This window comes from Pipra filicauda, unplaced genomic scaffold (assembly GCF_003945595.2).
Source record: "Pipra filicauda isolate LSUMZ 115617 unplaced genomic scaffold, ASM394559v2 scaffold313_size859762_pilon, whole genome shotgun sequence".
NCBI classification, from domain to species: Eukaryota; Metazoa; Chordata; class Aves; order Passeriformes; family Pipridae; genus Pipra; species Pipra filicauda.
In genome coordinates this window covers 568,868-591,529 of record NW_024104436.1, presented here as the reverse complement: position 1 = coordinate 591,529, position 22,662 = coordinate 568,868, and the positions used below count along the sequence as shown (strand labels likewise).

At 42.0% G+C, this 22,662-nt stretch overlaps 1 protein-coding gene and 1 long non-coding RNA gene across 3 annotated transcripts in view; one reads left to right on the top strand and one right to left on the bottom strand.

Moving 5' to 3' along the window:
* The window catches only part of NUAK1 (NUAK family kinase 1), a 48,300-nt gene extending 35,073 nt beyond the window's left edge, over positions 1-13,227 (top strand). Inside the window, exons 4-7 of the mRNA XM_027715164.2 lie at positions 647-712; positions 7,515-7,634; positions 7,943-8,075; positions 9,127-13,227. Coding sequence (XP_027570965.1) covers positions 647-712; positions 7,515-7,634; positions 7,943-8,075; positions 9,127-10,280 — 1,473 coding nt within the window. The 3' untranslated portion in view covers positions 10,281-13,227. The remainder of the gene's footprint in view (positions 1-646; positions 713-7,514; positions 7,635-7,942; positions 8,076-9,126) is intronic.
* A 3,903-nt stretch (positions 13,228-17,130) lies between these two features.
* The window catches only part of LOC120323681, a 30,825-nt gene continuing 25,293 nt past the window's right edge, over positions 17,131-22,662 (bottom strand). The window contains exons 1-3 of one of the 2 annotated variants that reach the window (XR_005564392.1): positions 18,955-18,985; positions 17,710-17,803; positions 17,131-17,347 (exon numbers count right to left, since the gene is read on the bottom strand). This is a non-coding gene — a long non-coding RNA (uncharacterized LOC120323681). Of the gene's footprint in view, positions 17,348-17,709; positions 17,804-18,954; positions 18,986-22,662 lie in introns of those variants that run through there. The other variant, XR_005564393.1, reaches the window with a different exon arrangement.

Sequence of the window (22,662 nt, the reverse complement as noted above, 5' to 3'; positions counted from 1 at the left end):
TGTATGAAGCTAAATACAATGAGCACCTAACACAATTTTTTAATTTTAATTCTTTAACACTTAAATCTCCTCTTGAATTCTGATAAACAGGGGGGTTTTTCAAAGTCCTCACTGCTCAGTGCTGAAAAGCTGCAGTGCCATTCCCGGTGCAGTTGATTTTGCCAAATTTCTTTAAAGAAGGCTGATTTAAACCCAGCTTGTTTGCTTCCATCTCTAACGTTTACAGTCCTTCAGGATTTTAACTCCTCCAATCCACATGGCTGCGCACTGGAGGAATGAGGGCTTTCGTAGGCACTAACGTCATTGACAGATATTTTTTTCTGGTGCCTGGGAAGAATATATTGCTTTCACGCAGTGGGGGCAGGATCCAGGATGAAATTAAGTTCCGAAAAGACACCCCCTTGCCCTCCACCCCCTGCCCCCCCTGCTGTTTTAGAGTCTTTGTGGGAGGACAGATTCCAGTCATCCTTCCCATAACCACACACCAAGTGACTAATATAGAGCCTGTCACTAGTCACTGGGCCAGGAGTGTTATGACAGTGAAATCAGCCCTGAAATGTAGATGCAAAGACCACCCTGCCAGCTCACCTTTAATTTTCCCAGTATTTTCTCATGTTCTCTTCCATTTTTTTCTTTCTTGTTTCAGAACGGTGTTGTCCACAGGGACCTAAAATTGGAAAACATCCTTCTTGATGACAATTTTAATATTAAGGTAGGATTCTTTTTCTCTGTTTCTCAGAATGGTTTTGCATGTTTTTTAACATTTTTATCCAAGGCATTAGAAGAGCTAGTGTTATGGCAACAGCTACTAAGCAACAGCATCTGGCAAGAGGCTCAGGAGTTTGGAGGTTGGGGAAGGAAGACACCATTGATTACCAGTAATACACACTAAATGAAGTGTTGCATACCTTGGGGGAGAAGGCCCTGTCTTGCCATGCAAGTGCCACGATTCCCGATGCAGCATCTATTTACTGGTAGAAAACACCGAGCATTTCGTGCAGTCAGGTTTATTGTACAAATGATATTATTGCTGGCTGCTTCTCAGGGTAGGAAAAAACTGTTCTGGTCTACAGGGTTCAAGTGCCTCCTACAGAACACTACACAGAATGTTCTTTTGATCATGGCTGGAAAATAAGCAAATAGAGTTTCAAAATAAACCTAGTAAAGCACATGTGCTTCATTAGGAAATGGCCTTGGAACTTCAGACACAAACGTATACTTTGGATAGTGATGTCAGTGATGTCATTTCCATGTCATTTCTCCCCAGTGAAAGCATGGGAATAACTTTTTTTCCCCATCTTTTTCTTTTATTTTTTATAGCTGTATCATTAAGTTAAATAATACAGACATTTCTTTTCCAGTGTAATTCCCTATATATATCCTATATATATTCCTATATAAAATAAGTGTAATTTCCAGGTGGCTGAACCTGTTTCACCTTCAGCTTTGTTCCTCTCTGGGTAGCTGAATGTAAGGACGACTGGTTGGGCTCATCTATGGGCAAACAAGCAGAGGGATGAAAGCCAGAAGAGTTTGTGCTGATGCTTGAGCATCCTTGTTTAATTAAAAATGCAATCAAGGAGCTACTTGCATAGCCAAATACCTAAATAGCCTGAATCTTCCTTTTGTCTGCCCTCAAAGCCACGGGGCTGCACGCACTGCCTTCTGCGCTCCATGCTGGAGAGACTGTCTTCATTTTAAGCTGATGTGGAATGGAAATGGAAAGTAACATGTGGTAGCTGCCATCTGTGTAATGCTGATGACAGAAGCTAACTTGGATCAACTAGTGGATTAAAGGCACATAAATATGTGGTTTCCAAAAATAGGCTTTTACAGAAGGCCCATCCAATGCAATATTTGGACGTTTTGCCGTTAGCATCCAGTGTCAGAGCAAACCTCCCCACTCCTGTTCCTACAGGGACACTGGCTGCAGCAGCCAGAGCTGTTCTCAGCAGCGCTGAAAATGAGAAGTAGCCTTTCTGGGACATTGTATACGAATCAGACTTCCGCAGGCAGGATGACCTTTCTTTCCACATTGCACGCTAAACTATCTTCCCAGCTAATCAGAGAATTCTTGAGAGAAAAGAGGAATTTGAGGAATTCGCTAGCTGCCGTGGGCTGGATGTCTGCACTGTGGTCCTCATATGCAAAACCAATCACTTCCCCAAACCTCTGGGGAGCTCAGCTTTGTTGGAAGGCTCCACTCCCGCCTCTCTCTTCCTTATGGGAGTCTAATCCTTCTGTTGGTAGAACAGGAGGACAGAGCAGGGACAGGTAGCTTTGTGTTCAATTCAGACCATGGAGCTGATCCAGAGGCTTCAGAACCACAGATGCATTCCAGCTGCCGTAGTGAGTGGCACTGCTGTGGGAGAGGTTCATGTATCTGTACCTCCCCACATACCTTCCTATCATTTGGACCTTTTTTTGTTGGAGGGTTTCCCTTTCCTGACTTGTGCTGTGTTTAAGCTGCTGTGTAGGTATTTTGCCTATTTCCAATTACGTTCCTCAGGTACTTCTCTTCAGTCTTAAGGCCTCTGAGCAGGCATGGGCAAGTGGCTGCAAGCTTCCTTGCTGTCCCCTACTACCTATATTTGCAAAGGATCTCATGAAACTGAAAAACAGACTGAACTTGTAGATATTTCATACATTTTACGATCAGTAGTGTTTGAATTTTGATTGTTTCAGGAGGTGGCTTTTGGTGTGGTTTTCCTTTTTCTTCATGTTCTGTTTTTTTACACCTTGTGGCTAAAGTCAGCTCTGAATACTCAGTGTTAAGCATACTGCCACTATTTCCCTGGTTCTGAAGCTTTGAATATGTTACTGTGGTTTCTATGTTACTTGCACAGAATTTTACTTCCCACATTTTTTTTGTTTCACTAAACAGTAACCGTTGCCAAGGAAACACATATGGAACTGTAAATTATTTATTAGCAGTAAATTTATCAGGTCCTCGTTCTGAGAATATTTGTATGTGTTTTATTCAGGCAGAAAAAAAAATTGGGGTTTGGTATTGACTGATGGCTTCAAATACTCAGTGGAAGGCATTTTCTGGAAATGGAGTGATAGTCTTATCTATACTTTCCTAGTATTTATATTTCATTCAGTGGATTACAAACAGATACAAAATTGGCAGTTTGATTTAAAAAATAAGAAAATTAAAGGAATCCCTTTATTCTTGGGTACAATGTGCAATTAAATACATGATTTTGAAGAAGCCAGTGATCTATACATTATGATTTCCAAAAACATGTCATAGTAATGTGAAGAAAAAATAAGATGTTGAAAAAATACATCCCTGTATAGCAGCTTAAACAATACTTTTAAAACAGGAAATAAAGAGGACAAGTAATCCATTAGAAATTATTATCCGACCTGAAAGGGCCCCAAGCCATTTTACATAATACTAACTTGGAAAGCATTCTTAAGTTTTAGCTAATTAAGTGAAGGTCAAGAAGGAGTGTATGGAGACATAATCAGCTTTTTTTATTTTTAAGAGTTACATGGTGAGTAAAAGTCTCTGGAAACAGTCATGTGCTAGAGTACAGCAATTAGGAAACACCAGTGTGTGGAAGCTGACAAAAAATTACACATTTTGAAGAGTTAGGTTTTTCAGGGACTTGGTGTATGTGGTACTATTTCCTGCAAACTATTAGATAAGACCCCTAAATGCAGCAAGCATAAGTGAATAAAAGGAGTTTTAAACACTTGTGAGACTGAACACACATGCATATCTATGGCATACGTGAAGTTCATCCAGCCAATTAATCCCACAATACCTTGCCTTGCTCCCCAGATGCACACCCAACTATGTAGCAGAAACTCAGAGTGTGAGTGTTTCTCTTGGGATCTAGCCTGTCTGTGGAGGTCAACACTGGGGCAGAGTCTTAGAGCTAAATCTTACTAAGACGCTGCAGCCTCCCAGGCCAGAGGAGTGTTTTTTGCTTTCTTACCTTGTTGTCATGGTGCCATGTTCTTTACAGAAATAACATGGCAAAGGGTTTCTGGAGCATGTACAAGCTCTGCCACATTCATGTGCCAGATGGTAACATCACCACCTTAAAATTTACTCCTTTCAGCTGCCTGCACTTGGTGACTTCCACCCTACAGCTGTAGGCAGCTTGGAGCTGCCCCCTCTGCTCATCCTAGGTTCCTGGGGTGGGTACAGCAGCTGGCCCTGCCATGCAGTGGCAGAGCAGCCTCTCACTGGCATTGTCATCCCATCAAGAGGATGTAATCGTTCATCATCCTAACACAGCTGGAGGTGGACAGGGTCAGACAGGCAGGAGGGCTAAGGCAGTTCCAAAGCATTGAAAAAGCTGCCCTTTGTGGGAAGAGATTCACGATGGCTTCAGCATTTGCCTTCGGTGGTCTTTAAAAAAGCCTTCTGGAGGTGCCTTCTCTTCATTAGTTTTGAAAGGATGAAGCATGCTAGTTTTTGATTTATTGCAGCTATGGATTTACTAGAAGAAATAGCAGCGGGGCAAGTATGTAGCTGCCTCCATTTGCCCATAGCTCCTGCAGTTTAGTCTGATAAGAACCACATGTCCCCAAGCACTGCAGTTCTCCCCAGTGCCTAAATCTCCAAAACTGCATGCAAGGAGGTGGAGAGCAACTGCTGTCTAGTGTGGCAGGTGGGGAGTTAATGCCTCTTGCTGGACTATCCAAATACTGTGTTCCTCCCCCACGCCATAGGCTGCCCCCAGGGACACCTCTGTCACGCAGCCTGGCTCGATGGAGGGGCCTCCTTGTTCACAGTAGGGCTGTGGTGGCTCCTGGGCTGGGAATTGCACCTAAAAGAGACGTCTAGCAGAGGTTGACGTAAACCATATGATCAACCCCAAAGTGATAGAAGGAGAGAAAAATGCAAGTATAATAGTAACATAATCCTACTAACTGCACCTTCTCTTGGGCTGGTAAGGGGACACCAATCAGACTAACCACTAAAAACCCATGAGGGTTTCGTATATACAGAGTAAGTGTATGTAATTGGGATTTACCTTGCCGGAAGTCTCACCGACTGCACATACATTTCATGTGCTTTAAGAGACCTAATTATTTCTCTATCTGCAGTACAGAAAGACAGATTTTTAAGTGGGACAGAACTGACAATTTCCATGAGTGTGAACCTTGTGGAATTTGTATTCCACACTTTAACAATAAATTACATCTGGTTTATCACAGCTAACAGTAAATATGAAACATACACTGCTGAAGTGAGGGGAATAAAACTCTACTTCCTGGCTCCTCCTAATTTAGGAAGTTTTTTTGACTTGATGCCTTAGTTCCATTTAAGTGCCAAGAACATGAAGTAATGTTGGCTTCTATTAATCTTGTTTTGGGGGGCATGACAGTTTTAATGGGAAAAGCTGATAAACATCAGTCTGTGAGTATGGGAGTGGACTGTAACATAAATACTCTTTTCCTGAATGGTCAAAATGAAAACATGAATGCCCAAGTCTGAGTTTCTTAGAGTGAACAATGGTATGCATATCCCTATATATATATATTCGTGGACATCCACATGCATTTTATACATTCCATGGTGTTAAGGGAATGTATTTTCATAAGGAATCACACTGTGCAGTGTTTGTCCTTGTCTTAGCTGCATCCTGAACTAAAATAAAAATCAATGACCAGCATGAATTTTTAACACTGAAATGATCCCATTCTTCCCCTGATTGACAGGGCACACTTCATAAGGCTTAAAACCAACTTCCTGCAAGCCAGGCAGGGTGACTTGATAAGAAAGTGGAATTCAGGGCAATTAAGTGCAATCTGAGCCATGAGAATATGTTTGCAGACTGCAATTGTACACCAGCTGTTTTCAATGACATTCCAGCCATACAATGAAGATTTTACAAACCGCATTTATTTAAGGGTTGAATTTTCTGCTGAGGGTTGATAATACACTGTTGGAGGGACTGAGTGAATTCAATCTCTCATAGTGAGATGAATTAACATTAATGAACAGGAATCAGCTGCTCTTTGAGCAGGATGAGTCCAAATTGTTGGTGAAACACCTGCACAAGCAGAACATCAAAATAGGAGATGGTAAAGTGTGAAATCTTGTGTCTGACCTGTGACTTTAAAATTTGTGTGAAAATGATGTTTTAAAAAAAAGTTTATATTTCTAACATGACAGTATCTAACAGCTATATATGTATCTACTTATGAAGTGTATATAGGTTTCTGTTTTGATCTTGACTATGTCATGTTTCAGTGTAGCTGTAGAGACAAAGACTTTACCTCTCCTGAGAGGTCACTAAATGTTGCAATTCAACAGTTATTAGAGGCTCCAATGATGAACATTCTAGAAAACCAGAAGTGAATGATACTGCTGGTAAATCCTTTTCTTTTCCGTTCACTTTGTGTTTCCATGAATTTTTGTCTTGTGAAAATTCCTGGGATTTAATTTCTTTCTGGTAGAAAATACATGAATAAAGTGAAGAAAACCCAGACAAAACTCCTATCTCTTATAGCTCTAATACCTTTTTAATACCTGTGCTTTATGTCTTTTATGTGTGCTTATGCCAATAGTGGGCAGTAACGCAGGTATCTTTGCAAAGCAGAAGCATTTGGGTTTTAAACAAGTAAAAAAATGAGATGTGTTGCCTTGTGCTAAAGAAACAAAGAAAATGCAAAGGTTGTGGGAGTATTCAGTGTTGCTATCCTCAGCCTTTGTTTTGTAAGAACAAGAACAGAGAATTGAAGTAAACAAAATATTTGGACCTGATCCTGCAATTCCTACGTGGGCAAAATTCCCAATAGTCTCAAGGGAAGTTTTGTTTGTGTTGGGAAAACCAGATTTGGGCCCATTGTTTCCAGTTAGGAATCAGACTTGTGTTTATTACCTCGTGATAGACATCTCATGGGCTTAACAGCTCAGCTTCCTCAGCCTGGTGTCCCTGAATCTGGAAGAGTTAGCAACTGCCTCACTTTCTATCTCATTCAAGCATAGCTATGCTCCAGATGATTTCAAAAATTACTTTCTTCTGTAAGGCTTAGTTTCCTGCAACATTCCTGCCTCACTCCTCCTGTTGAGTTTAAAGGTCTTGACTTTTGGCTTGTGTGTGTGTGATAAGAAGGGTGGTACTTTCTATTTGCTTTCCTTTGGTATTAATGATTAAACAAGATGAAAAGCAATCAGTGGACAGCAGGCCCAGTGCCTCACAGTATGAAATTGGTTTTGCAAGCATATGCAGTTCATCCAGGATAAAATTACTGACTGATGGTTACAGTCAGTTGGTGACCTGTCTGTAAATGGTACCAAAGCATCCTTGTCTCTGACTGGGAGGATTTAACCTGTGAATCTTTCTTCTCTGAAAGGTCTGTAGAGAGGAAAGTCAAAAAATTATAGAATAATGGGTTGGCCAGGGAACCTGAGAGATTATCCACATCAAGATCCCTGCACTACAGCAGAGTCAAATATAGCTAAGTCTTTCCTGGAAAAGGATTTTTTTGTTTCTTTAAGATATAATTATTACTACAGAGGCCTTTTGCAATTCTATTTACAGATTGCTGATTTTGGACTCTCCAACCTTTATCATAAAGACAAGTTTCTGCAGACCTTTTGTGGAAGCCCACTGTATGCTTCCCCTGAAATAGTTAATGGACGACCTTACAGAGGCCCAGAGGTAAGAAGGGTCAGCTTTTCTGTGCTGGTATGGGGATGTCTTTGATGATAATGTGCTTGAGGGTTAGTCTTACTGCAAATGTTATTGTATGTGTGAGTTCGCTGAGGTCTGTCCCGTATTTAAAGTTCTTAAGCTGCCTTAGTTTGCTTTTGTTTGCTTTGCCTGTGAGTGGGTAGTGAGGTGTTAGATACCAGTTTGCCCACCAGCAGGTGCAGCTGGACATGACGCTGCTCTTGTGGTGCTAATGGCAGGGAGAAGGGCAGGGATCAGCTTCCCTGGGCTTCACACGTGTTGTGTCTGTATTTCAGGTTGACAGCTGGGCCCTTGGTGTATTGCTTTACACTCTGGTTTATGGAACGATGCCCTTTGATGGCTTCGATCACAAAAATCTCATCAGGCAGATCAGCAGTGGAGAATATCGTGAGCCAACACAGACCTCAGGTATGTAAAAGGAGGGAGGGCCGTGTACTGAGCTGACAGGAGTTCAGGATGGAGAGTCTGTCTGGTCCCTTCCAACATGTTTTGGTGTCATATTAGAATGATGCAGAAAAAAAAAAATCTCATCCCCTACTGACTTCATCTACTGTAAATGGATACAGCATTTACCAAAAGCACTTTTGAAATTACAATTTTGTAGCAGATAGATTTTGTTCCCTTGGGGAAGCTGTAGCAGGCTCTTTTAACTAGATGTGTGACAGTGAAAGGTCTGTTAGCTATTGCAAGTGGAATTGTTCAGAGAAGCTTTAAACTGATACAACATACTAGTACAGATCAATCCACTACACTGTGGTATATCACAGCAGAGAGATGATGAATGGTCAGAGCAGCACAGTCTCCTATTCAAGAAGGCAGGCCAAAATCTGAATTAATGCCGCTATGTTCGCATTGACTTCTACTTAGAGGATAACACATTAAGCAGTCACCTGACAGAAAAGCATCAACTAAGTCTGGGTCATTGATTATAATGATTCCTTCCGGCCTTAAATATCTATGTATATATTATATTTAAATTAATATTTATCTTATATCAGTTGTTTGCTATCCCTTTCAATTTTCTGTCTTCTTGCTCTCTGTATGAAAATAAACCCTTAAAATACACAGAAGACTACACTGTTAATGGAAAAATAAATAGAAAAGCAAATATCCCAATTCACCTTTGTTTTCCTCTAAGTTTTGTCATTATTAGAGTCAATTGGTTGGTGACTTCCTTTAGTAATATGGAGCTATTCACTTTCTAATACAGTACAAATACTAATTTATTTGATAGCCCAGTGTACATTTCTCAGAGTGAATCATATTCTTCTGATGAGAAGTAATACTCAAATGCATTTTCTGTCATTGATTGATGGACAAAGCCTTGCCCTCTTTCACTTCTCCTGTTGTAAAGGGCGTTATTTTTGCGCATTTGATTGGCTTCACACTTCCAATTTAAACTGACAAAGCTAACAATGCTCATGTTCTAAAAATGTTGTATGCCATTCTTCATCCATAGATGCTCGTGGTCTTATCAGATGGATGCTGATGGTGAACCCTGAACGCCGGGCAACCATTGAAGACATTGCCAACCACTGGTGGGTTAACTGGGGCTACAAGAGTAGTGTTTGTGACTGTGATGCCATGAGGGACTCTGAGTCCCCATTGCTGGCAAGATTCATTGACTGGCATCATCGTTCTACTGGCCTCCAACCAGAGACTGATACCAAAATGAAGTGCCTTTCTAAGCCCAAAGGTCCTGAAGTCACACTAGAGAGACAAAGATCTCTGAAAAAATCAAAAAAGGAAAATGACATTGCACAGTCCATCCAGGAAGGAGGAGCTGAAAATGCAACCAAACCCACTTCCAAGAGACCCAAAGGCATCCTGAAGAAAAGGAGCAACAGTGAGCATCGATCTCACAGTGCAGGTTTCATTGAAGGAGTGGTCAGCCCAGTGTTACCCTCTGCTTTTAAGCTGGAGCAAGAGCTGTGTAGGACTGGCGTAGCCATTAAAAGTGTTGTGGAGGTAGAGGTAGCTGGCAAGTATGGCACTAAGCAGTCTTCACTCATGCCAAAAAAAGGAATCTTAAAGAAGACTCAGCAGAGGGAGTCTGGCTATTACTCTTCTCCAGAACGAAGCGAATCTTCTGAACTCTTGGACAATAATGATGAGACAGTAAATAGTGACACTTCTCCAGGGGTCACAGAGCCATCCAGAAATGGGTCTTACAGCCATTCCTGCAGGCGTAAGGGCATTTTGAAACACAACAGCAAGTATTCTCCCAGCAGCACTGAATCTACTTTGATTAGCCCTGAGACACCGACGCTGGAGGCCATGGAAGAAGCGATCCTGCCTGGAGATGCATTACCTCGAAGTTACAGTCGCCCTTCCAGCGTGATTAGTGATGACAGTATTTTGTCCAGTGACTCATTTGATTTGCTGGATTTGCAAGAGAACAGGCCAAACAGACAGAGAATACGGAGCTGTGTCTCTGCTGAAAATTTCCTCCAGATCCAAGACTTCGAAGGACTTCAGAACCGCCCACGGCCACAGTATCTAAAGCGTTATCGTAACCGTCTGGGGGACAGCAGTTTTTCTCTTCTCACAGACATGGATGATGTGACTCAGGTCTACAAGAAAGCCCTAGAGATCTGCAACAAGCTCAACTAGTGGAGGGAAGATGGAAAAGGAGGGAAGGGAGGTTTTCTGTGTACCTTTATGATGGAGTAAGCCAGGTCACTGATTTGCTGACAATGGTAGGTTTTGCTTCTGAGGTGCTGACTGTACCTACTTAGCTGAACTCCTAGTAAAGTAGCCCCAAAGCCATCTCACACTTCTCTAATCTTGTGCCCTCAAAATATTACCTACCTGACCAGAGAAAAACCTTTGGTCTTTGTATCTGTGAGGAAAGCACATCAGGAGCTAGCTGGCAAAAGCATCAAGATTTGATGGCTCTAAGTCAGACAGAATTAAAACTGGAAGTGAGGGATACATGTTTTGAGATGTTTCTAATTAATATCAGTTAAGCTTTATCAAGAGATGAGCTGAATTCTTCAAGTCCGATTTGGATGCCTTTTAGAAAGAGAGGCTTTAGTTCCCCCTGAAGTTATTCATCTGAATACAGTTATTGCACAGTGGGGACCTTTGGCTTGCATTATGCAGCAGGCCAGGCTAGGTAGTCACCATGGTCCCTTCCACCAGAGTGACCTGAGAGGTTCTGAACATGTTCTGGGACAGATAATCTGAGAGACTTGCCCCAGAAAAACACCCCATGAGGTGTTTGTGGACAAGTGATGGAGCAGACATTCAGATCCGGACTCTTTCACAGGGTCCGAAGCCATTGCTCTTCAGTGAGCAGAAAGTTCTAAAATTGTTTCCAACTACTGCTCCTACTAGCAAAAAGAGAACCACAGAAACAATAAAGGGATCTGGAAGGAAGGGATGTTATCAGCAGCTAAATGACCTTTTAAGGCATTTCAGCCCATGTGTTCCACTTGTGACTCTTTCAAAACGGCCAGCCAGATGAATGCCCAGATAAAGATGGATCTGACAAAGGGTCTCAACAGTTAGCTGACCCTCCAATCTAGAGTTCAGTCACTGTCAGCAAATGGTGCCACCTTGCTGCTAGCTTGTAGTATTTGGGAGTGACAGGTAGTTTGTGACCTGAATGTTAGGTAAGGAAAAGGTTGTAGCATGTAGGAAACAGATAGAGGTCAGAAAGTTAGTGGGAAGATGCCTTTCTCCGTATGAAAATGTTTTTAGGTAGGTGGTAATGGAGCAGAAAGAATTGAGCGATGAAATGATAATGTTAGGTTTAATAACAGAGTTAGCAGACCTGCTTCTATCCTAGTGTAGCTGGTACTGAGTGTGCAATGACACCAGTTTGAAAAAAAAAAAGGATATGTGTTTGTGTTCTCAGATATCCAACTATCCAGACCGAAGGCTTCAACTCCCATAAAGGTACCACATGGGTCTACTGGATTACCTGAATGTAAGCCTATGTCAGAAAGGCACTGTGTGTTTGACAGGCCTGGGCAAACTGGAATATTCAGGCCCATTTCAGCCTCATTTCCGTGAGCACATAGCCCCTGGCTTTCTTGGAGGTGCACTGGTGTGATTAAATCACAGGTTTCAGCCTATGCTGTCAAATGATTCACAGCTGCAAAACTTGCATCTACATGCATACCCAGAGCAGAGGAGCATGGGGCAAGTTCTGGTCTCACTCCTGCCCTGAAACTGGAACTGAAAGCAGAATTTGACCCACTGTGTCCCAAATCCTAGAGCTGGTGCAGAAACGGAATAGAGTTCCTCTGGGGATTCCTTGGGAATTGGAGATAACTCCATAAATCATTGGCATCTGAGGCAGGAAGCTATTTCACTTGCAGATTCCTTATTCAGTGTATCATGGTATTAAGTCTGGTGGTTCCTCCTAAAAATCAACTGGACTGCCTAGCATAAAGATGAACCAACTTGAGTTTCCTAAATCAGTTAATCTGCCTCTGTGGAGAACCTTTACTTATTACTTATTTCCTTACACTGGACCAAATTTGGCTCTGAAATAAATGGCATCAATACCATGAAATCTCTGAGAGACATGCTCTCAAGCAGTCAAGTGAAATCTGGCTCACTGTTGTTTGCCTAGGAAGGGCAACTGCAAGTCACTTCTCTGCAGATGTGTACCTCTCTGTATGATAGTCAGACATCTCAACTTCTCTCACAAGCCCTGCATGTGCTCTTTTAGCCCATCCCAAACCAACACCCCATTTTGCAGTGTATCGAGTTAACAGGTTTGCTGTGGTGCATTTTAAAACAACTCAACATAGTCTCCATGGCCTTTCTGAAACAAGGGTGGATGTGCCTTGCAGCCATGGCTTTTAACCCGTGCCCTGGAGTGTAAGAGCTACATCCTTAGCTGGTGTGAATTAGCGCTGTCCCGCTGACATGCCGGAGCATCGCTTCGGTGGGGTTACGCTGATTGACACCTTCCCTGCACGTGTGGCACTAAACCTTGAATGGATTGATAGAGGTTTCAGGATGAAGGGAAGGGAACTCAGCGAGCCATGGCAGGGAAGTGAGGAGCACCCCAAAGGCTCCTATCTCCCGAGGCTTTTGCCCAGGCCTGCTTCCTTGTGTACAAATGTGAATGAGTGAGTGACTGCTTGCTGCCAAACTGGAAATGTTATGTAGGGATTTACTGGCATGTTACTGGCATGTTACATGTTTACTGGCATGTTATCATTCCTAGAAGAGAAGAAAAAAAAAAACTTGACTGCACATTGTTATTATTAGTGTTGTGATTCTTATTTAATTTTTTTGTAATACAAAGTCGACTTTTTTATTTGAATTTGTTTTTTTTTTTTATTTATTGGTCTGAAAGCCATTTCAAAGGTATAATAATATATTTGGTGTAATTTAATTGGTGCAACATTATTTTACAGCTCCGGCCAAAATTGTTTGGTGTTATTTTTTGGGTTTTTTGTTTTTTTCTCCCAATCCTTGTTTGGTTTGAGCTCTATGAGGCACACAGGGAAAAACGCTGGATAATCACCCAAAGTGTTTGTATTTTTAATCTGATACTGTTTTTTATTAAATAAAATGAAGTTAATGTAACTGTGAAGAGTCTCTCTCTCTCCCTTTTCTTTTTTATTGTACATCAGCATAAGCCAATGCCAAATGGTAATGAACTTGTCATGCAGAAATACAGCAGCATCTCAGCACTTTGTACCAAGTTGTTTATGCAAAGCTTCTTGGCTCGTTTGTACATTTGAATATAATGTGGGTGGCCATAGACACTCCCGTGCTACGAAGTGTTTGGCACTACAAAGCACCCAGAGCTTTCAGCTGTGGAAATGTTTGGTGGAGAATAGCTGACTGGGGTTTTTCTGTTTGAGATAAATGAGGTTTGTGGGCCAGGTGTGCTGTAGGTGAGGCAGAGCTGGCTGGCTGAGCAGACACAGCATAACTCATTTGTAGCCCGGAGACAGACGGTCATGGTCCTTTTTCCTCTATTGGGAAGAGGGGACAGTTTATTGACAATGTACCCGTAGGTAAAATTTAGGGGTTTGGAGCAATTATTTGAGCAAAAAAAACTGATGGCCATCCGCTGCTGTCAAATGTGAGTTGGTTTCACTCAGATGGCTTTGAGCAGCCAGCATAATCAGCTAGTGAGAGGGAAAAAGGGGAGTCAGTTTTCATTTTTTTGGAGTCCCCATGATAACCAGAAGGCTTTAGATTGTTTTTCTTGGAAAACAGATGGGCATCATAAGGGAAGCTGGGTGTTAGGTATGCTGTGTGTGCTGGGGACTTGTTAAAATAAAGGAAATGGTTGGCAATGTCTTCATGTTGGCTCTGAGCAAGACACCATTAAACGTCACCTTTGATGCAGCCAGCCAAGATACCTGTAGTGTATATTCTGCTTTTTAAATTACAGGCAGTTTGGATCAGGATCCAAGGTTTGGATATCATGAAAAAAAAAAAGGCTTTTTTTTCCTGATTCATTTTCTCTCTCTAGCTTTTTAATGCCAGAAACCATGGCTGTAGGTGCTAGATTTCTTACTTATGACCACTTAAAAACCACTGGGAATAAAGGGAAAAAGCCAATGATGCAGAAAGGCAAACAGCCGTTAATACATTACAAAGGGAATGATTATCTGCTATGTGCTAATTGAGTCAGGAATTATATGGTGTATATTCAAAGTCAGCACACGTGTTCTTGTACCTGAGGTGAAGAAAGTCTAATTGTGTGGGTGCTGGGTGGTGGAAAATGTACTGTAAGTCTCCTCTGTAATAGCAATTATGAACCAACTTTTTTTTATTTTTTTTTTTTAACACACTAGGAAAAAAGGGAAGCTGAGGTCAAACTATTTGTTTCATTTTAAAAATAATGACTTTTAGAAGGTTCTGGATGGCTGGGCATGCTGCGCATTTGTGGCAGGATCTGAGGAGTAATTATGTACGTGTTTGTACAGCTCTGAGAGTGCACACTTCTGGGGTGGGAGCTGAGAGTCTGATTTTCCTATTTATTACAGTAGATAAGTGTACAGCAATATGCCTTAGCTGAAGTTACATAGTAAGTCCGTAGACAGACCTGGTCTTCTTTCGTGCTTGCTTCATGGGCATTCCAGTGTTTCTCAGGAATCATTGAGTTTTTATGGATTGGGCAAGACAGGAGCAAGGAAGCAAGATAAGCCTTGGGAGCTACACAGTTGAGTGGCAAAAGCAGTAGTGTGGGTTTTTGCTATACAGCCACAAATAGTTTTGTCCATTATAACCCTTTGTTATACCAATTTCTGATCCTGCAAAGCCTGTGCATGCTTGTGTGTAACATAGTATTGCCAGGGATCCCTTTCACTGCTGTGGTGGGCTTCGCTGAAGTCCAGGGGCCAGCTGACATGGGTAGTGCTGCCTGATGCTGAGCAATGCTTCCATATATCAGTAGGGCACTTGGAGGCCAGCACAGAAACTTGCAGGACAGCCTGACATTTGCTCCTCAAAGCTCACTGGCCCCAAGTCACTGGTGCAGAGGGAGAGAACTTGTGCCAACACAGCGGGATCTCCCAGTGCTGTCACAGCCTGAGTTGATGCCCATAACCAGCCCGTAGTGCTGGCAAGAGAAGCAAAATTCTCAGAGCAAAGTGATACAGCAGAATTTCTGGCCATAAAAGTTTGCACTTGGTGTGTAGTTGCGCCTCTTCTCACAGAAGAGACTGGTCTCTGTTTAGAGAATCCAGGGACTGTGAAAGCAAGGCTCTAAATTGGAGGGAAGAGATGGCATTTTTAGTTATTGCAGACAAGTGTATTTACAGATAAATTTGCTAGTGACTCCATAAGCATGTTTAATAGTAAACTTCACGACACCGGAGTCTCAGTTATAGCTACAGGGTAAGTCATAACCAGCCTAATGAAGGGAGAAGTCCAATACTCATGTAAATTTGGTGTATATGAGAAGATTATCAGTTCAGTTAAACATCTCGGTGATTCACAGCTCTTTTTAATGAGATGCTTCTGGAGACAAATCTGCAGGAATGCTTTTGTTGAGCCAACAGAAACTCTAGTGTTTGAATCAGCCCAGGGTCTCTGGTACCTGTCCCCAGGGTCAGTGGTTTCAGTTAAAAGTTTTACCACAGAAGAGAACAAGCCGTGTTTCCACTGGATTGATGGTATTTAGAATTCAACTAGGGCTTTTTTCTTTTTTTATTGTCTGGTGGAGCTGTCTTTTCCTCCTTGCCAAACCAAGACATCTTTCTCATAAAAGACTGAGTAATTTGGCTGGAGAAGCAACTTTTTTGGACAGATGATCTGAGCATTTTGTTTCTGGCTATCTCTCTCTAGCCCTTACTCCCGACCCCATATTTCCTGGAATTTCATCAGTGCAGAAAGCCCTTTGATTTGCATGTCATCTGGCCATACAGAGCCCTGAACTTTTAAGGAAATTATATTTATTTGCACTTATGCTTAATTATTCCTTGGAAAAGCATTTTACAAGACAATTTTATGTATCACCAGAAGATTCTCTGTACCAATACAAATGCTGGGCTTAGAGCTCACACAGAATTGTACCAGGCCCAGGGCCATAAAAGAATTAGATAGCTGACTGCCATCAAAATAAGGAAATTAGCTGTGGGTGCTGGCCAGAGGTGCCCTTATAGGTCAGGACATCACCCTACTTCTTCATTCAGGAAAACAGCTCTACTGCCAGTGGGAACTCTGGGTTTTTTTGACAGTAAGCACCTCAGAAAACTCATGCCTGAGCTTTCTCACAATGCACATCCAGCACTGAAGCCTTTGCTGTCAGACAGCATGTGGAAATGTTGGCGTCAACCCGCCTTGACATTTTCTTTTTGCCCTTTTGCCTTTCACTTTAACCTATTTACTCAACAGAAACAACGTGTCTCTCTCTCTCTCTCTCTCTCACGTAGTCCAAATCTTGTTTGCCATCCTGTTTAGTTTTGCTGCATGGACTGTGCAATAGCCTGTCAGGACGGTGGGTTGAACTTTGCTCACAAGGTCCTTTTGCAGCGCTAACCGTGGCCATGGCACAGCCTCTGCTTTGGAGGCTGTTTGGATCCTCCTGCAGCGGCGGCTCTAGTGCTGGTGCTTTGCAGCAGGTAACTTTTCTTCCAGGTGCAGAAACTGTGGGACCTTGAGCTAATAGTGGGGAGCTATCTGGAAGAGACACCATGCTGAGGACAATTACAAAGCTAGACTGCTAGGACAAATGTGTTAAACCAACCAAATACAAATCCCTAGAAGTTGGTGGTGGGATTATACCCTCCCCAGCAGGAATCCACTCAGAAAACTGTGCTCCTTTCATAGGCTAGGTAGATGCCATTGCATTTAGAAATACAAGGAAGGAATAACTGTAGAACTGTCTGAAAAGCCAGAGAGGAGGGAGCATTTGTCTTGTGGCTCTGCAGTACAGAGAGTTTATTAACAAACCCCTCCAAATTTCAGCCTTGGAGATAATAGGACAAGACATACTTTAAATAGAACCAAAAGGAAAACAAATTCATAACAGATGTTAGGAAGTATGTAAATATATGTTTATATTTACATATAAAGCCCTAGCCCTCGCCTGCCAGGCGAGATTGCTAGGACCAGAGTGTGTGTCATCATCCCGGCTGCACTGGGAATTGTCGAAAATATTTCTTTAAATGTTCTCTGTTGTTCTCTTCAGCTGCACGTCCCACAGCTTGACGGTTTCATCAGAAGATTTCTTGAGAGGAGGGATCTGCTGCCTGAGAAGAGATCTTTGCTAAATTCCCATACAACTCAGTGTCACAAGGAATGTTCAGTTAGCTCCAGCCCTTAGAAACCCCAAGGTAGTTAAGCCCCTTGCCCACCCAGTAAAAAATTGTGTCAGAGTGGAAAGAGACAATGGGTAACAGTTGAGTACTACATCCCCAGATGGTGCAAACTGCTGTTGACCCAACATGGACAAGCATCCAGCCTTAAAAAGTAAATTCCTATCATTGTGAAATTGTGGTTGGATCAGTGGGAATGGCATCAGGCCCCACATGCTCACCATTTGACTTCCCCGTATGAAGAGTTCTGTATTTACAAAAGTGGTTTTGGAAATATCTGATGTCTTTAGCCTTACCTTAGCTGGCAGGGGTCTTTCAAATCGTTGACACACTGGGGCATTGTATAAGTTCCTGCTTCCAAGCCTTTCAGGAAATGGAACAATTCTTCACCTGAAGAGGGATTTTATCATTGGTGGTGATGTTTTTAATTTCTCAGGATTCTATGACTCGGAGTACTGCTTAGACAACAGGGAGCTTCAGCTCCTTGTAAACAAGACACTTGCAAAGGTCCCAACAGCTTGAGCATTATAGTTCAGTAAATCTGTCATTTCCTAAAGGAAGTGAAGTGGTACTGTGGGTCAAGTTTCTAACGTGGTTTTATCCCAGTATATCCCACCATATTAGTCTGGATAGGCATAGAAATTTTTCTCTTTTGACGTTAATAGAGAAGACACATACAGCCCAGATAGGTAGCACATGAACAACGTCACCTGGTCTATGAAGAAATAACTGCAGTTGCTTTTTACTACAGCCAAAATGCTGTTTTCTGGAAAGTTCCAAATTATTGTCCTGATCTGGCAATGACTAAAGTAGGTAATTCTGGAAGAAACAGAACTATTATGATTACAGAAAACGAGGCAGAGTGGGGGCTACGTTTCAGCTTGATGAAAGAGCGGAGGGATGGTCTTCTCTTGCACTAGAGATAAGTGAATAAATTAATTTCCTCCTGGTGTTACATTCTAAAATTGGAGGAGATTTACTGGAACTTTCCTCATTCCTTGTCCCATGGCAAGAACATGTAGTTGGGTTTGCTCACAAGAGTTGCAAATGTGCACCTTGTCACCATTTGCAACAGGACTGCAATATTGCACAGAGAATGGGATCCTGCTTGCTAACTCAAAGAGGGAGAGCTCTCAGAGCCCCTCTAGGGAGCCCTGGTACAAAGACAACTGTGTGAGAGGGATCAGAGTCCTTAATGTGCTTGAATGGGGCTGTCAGGGACAGCTTTTGTTAAAGGTCTGCCGTGCAAAGAAAAGAAGATTTGCATATTTTCCCCTCTGACATAAGTGCACTCCCCAACACCTGCAAAAGCACTCTTGCCACAGAAGCCATCTCTAAAAATACTTCAAAAAATACATGTGTTGTGAGCAGACCTAATTGCTTCAAATAGCAGAAAAGCCTTTTTTTGTCAACACACTCACTAGACCTTAATTAAAAATGTACTGTTCCACTGCAAAGTTATCTGGCTTTTCTTCTGGCAAAGCTGGTACTATTGAGACAGGAATTCCCACATCTAGTTTATATGCTTTCCCCCCTTAAACCTTTTCTTCTGAAGTAGCCTTGGTTAAAAGCAGAAGCAAGGTCCTCCAGTTATAGAAACAATACTCAAGTCAGTCTGAGAAATGGAACAAGAATTACATCACTAACGACCAGTCAAAGCTTGTCCACACAGTCTGCATGAACATTCCACGTCTAGTGGCAAATTCCCAGAAATACTGTGAGGCCATACTGACTAACTGCCCCTCCAGAAGGAAATGTGTTGGAAGTATCAGAAGGCTCTAGATTGATTTAGTCCTCTGCCCTGTTATATGTACTCTTTGCTACAAACAAACATTTGGTTGGCCGGTTTCTCGGAGGACAGAAGAAAGCCTTGGAGGTGCCACAGTAAGTCTGAGAAGTTCAAAAGAGAGATTTGATTTTTCACCACAAAAGTATCCATACTCTCATTCACATGCATGGGAATAGGAAGCCTTTGTTCAGATTGAGCCAAGAAGAAATAAACTATTGTTGGAAGGTCATTTCAGCTTGCTTTGAGGGGTGAGGAAGAACTAGAAAAAATAACCAAATGTAGTTGTCTTACCAGTGATTACAAATACTGTCTTTCATCAGAACAGGCAAGTTTTTGTTAGAAATTTCTATTCTTGTGTCGGACTAATTAATTGTAGCTTCAGGCTAGAGGATTTATAAAATTTTTAGCTGCCATGGTTTCTGAGGGTCCCACTTGAGGCACTCTGGTGAGGTTTGGTTTTTAGAGAATGAGTGGTTCCTACGAGGACACAGCCAACGTAGGCACTTGATCTGCCTTGCAGATCTTGGTATTGATATTTCAAAGCTTTGCTTGAATTTCATGCTCCACCTTAAGCTAAGTCTACCACCAGGTTGGCAGCAACCACATTAAGTCCATCTTCCAACAATCCACCAGCACTTTTATAAGGAAGAGTCTTGCTACAACTAATGAATGCATTTTAAATGGAGGGTGGGGAGAGGAGACGTGACATTTCAAATCCTCTACCAGGATTTCCTGTAGTTTAGTCTTTTTTATGAAATCTTCCCCCTCACCTGTCCCATATGAATGCTGATTCAGTAAATTACTCCTGTAAATAACTTTCACATGTTTAAAGATAGGCCTGCCCATTCATTGCTGACTCAGGGCTATGGCTTTCTATCTGACAATGAAATGCTATCCAGGAAAATCAACGGTCAGTTTTCAGCATTATTTTTTGATGTGAACTCAAAGAGGCTGGCAGAAATGCTTCAGTAGAGGTTTTCTTGAAAAAACCGAGCAATATTATATATCTGTCTTTCAGCAAATATGAAGCTTTGGTACAAACCACAGCTTGCTTGACTATGTCCTGTTTTCTTCTATTTTGAGTATTTATTTCTGCAGATAAATGGCTTGCAGTAGTCCATCATACAAATGGTCATTAACAAATCAAAGCTGAGATTTTCAAAAACATTCAGCATAAGCCTGGTTCTGCTCTTGTTCAAGTTACTAGCAAAACCCCAGAAATATATTTTTTCTTTTTTTTCAGCAGATAATCCCTCAAAAGCCTATCCTATGGCTTTGCCCCAGAAGAATAGTTTCCAATTTCTGGTAGGATCATTATAGGAGTTATTGCAAAAGGAATGAACACTTTGGCAAGATTATAATGACAACCCTGATATTCTCTTATATAATTATGGATTCAGAAGGAATTAAATCAACAAGCTTAGTGATGGAGAGAAAAGCTGAAGAGGCTGTTTCACTACATCCAGAGTCACTGTCATTTTTAATTTTGTAGCCCATGAAATCTTTCCTGCTGTAGTGGACAGGTCATCCTCACCTACATATAAAATGACTGGATTAATGTGCGGATTTTTCTTTCCTAAATGGCATAGATAGACTCCTTAGGCTATGGTTTAAACTTCTTAAAAAACCCAACAAAAATAATAAAACTGACCTTTAAACTGCTTGGTTTCTTTGTAAGTGCCAGAGCAAAATAGAGGAAAAGAAGAGGCTCAAAGGAAATGCATATTACACGGAGTCTCTGCTCACCTCTATCCATGCTGAGTTTCCTTGTCACCCCATAGGCCATATAGCATGTCCCAGCATGGGTGCAGGCTGGATACATCTGCAGCAACCTCTGCCACAAGCCCAGACCTTGCTCCAAAAGTGCTATCAGACCCCAGAAACCTCCAGGATCCCTATTACTTTGTCCCTCCAAAATATCTTCTGCACCACACACACCTTGAGCTGAATGATCTCCTCGGGGGTTTTTTTGTACCCCATTTCCACCACTGTTTTGGTTTTATTTCCTGGAAGGGTAGTCTGCTGCTGCTCATTGCTAATCAAGGGCCAGGGTGCCCAGACCGTGGGTTTTCATCCATTTTGTCCAGGCTGATTTGATTTGAGAATTCCTGCCAGCAACAGCAGAGACAAATTCTTAACTGGACATCCTATCCCATGGTTCATTCCTACTGGCTCCCCTAAGACAAGGCTAATGTACACCTGCTGCTGGGGAAGGCAATTTACTTTAAAAGTCAATAGCCAAGTTCAGGAAGGCAGGAGGGGCTGAAGCGATCCAAGCAGTTGGTTTCCATGCTGGGAATCCCCATTAGGCTGAACAAAATCGCCCTTGTTTGGTGAGCAAGAAGGGAGAGTCAAATCGGGACACTTCAGACCTGCAGTAACCTGCACAGTAGCAGCCTCTGCTCCCCCAGCCACAGCAGATGGGGAGGTCGGCTTGCCTGCATCCAGATGGATTTCTCTCAGGCGAGTATCTGCTCCTGGCTGTTCATTCAGCTTCCTTCCTATTTGTAAAAATGAGTAATGTTACAGTATTATTTTAAAAAGGCAAACTAAGAAATAAAGCTGTAGGCTGCATCTTCTGTGCACCCTCCCATATTTTTTGATTGCTGCTGTCTGTGTGGAGCACATTGCAGGTTGTGAACTCCTTGTGGGGGTACAGCTGCACGTACACAGCTATGCAATTTTTATGTGCATTTATACAACAGTCCTTAGCTGAGCACAGCTCTGACTGATGTCATGATTGCTCATGTCAGATGTCTCATGGTGTCTTTCAGGCCTTTGTTCCACTTTCATGATGACTATGGGGAGTGGTCTTGGGCAGATCTTGCAAAAGAAGTACCATCGTCAGCAAAAGAAGTGGAAGTCAGCTAGGATTTTGCTTCTGTCAGTGAGTGAAATCTGCAGTTCAGGATATTCTTAGCTATTGTAATAACAAAAGCAGCTCCCTCTCTTTTCATTTTCATTTGCTTGGACTTGGATCTTTCTCTCAACTTTTCCATATTTGAATTCCTTATGAACTTATTGTGCACTAAACCAAGGAAACTGGAGACCTGCATAACACAATTACTGTCTTAGTGATTCTGGGTACAGACCCATTCTCATAGGAAAAATTGTGAAAACAACACAAGCCACTGAAAAAAATTGAGAATTTTTTTCTTCATCCCTTCAAATTGTAATTAAAGAATTTTGTTTAAATTTCAAAATATGAAAAACTTCAAGCAGCCACACTGATCAGTCATTCTGCAGCTGTATTTAGAGGAGATTGGAGAATTTGTACGTAAGAGGCCTGAAGAACAAAGACTTCTGCCCTCAGGAAGGACATTAATATTGAAGGAGGCCTATACTTGAGCATGCTTCCATCCCTGTTTCAGGGGATTTTCTTGCAGCGGGGATTTTCCTGCTTCAGTTGCTAATTTCCCTGAAGGCATTTTGATAAGTAGGATTCCTCTTTACACTTTTT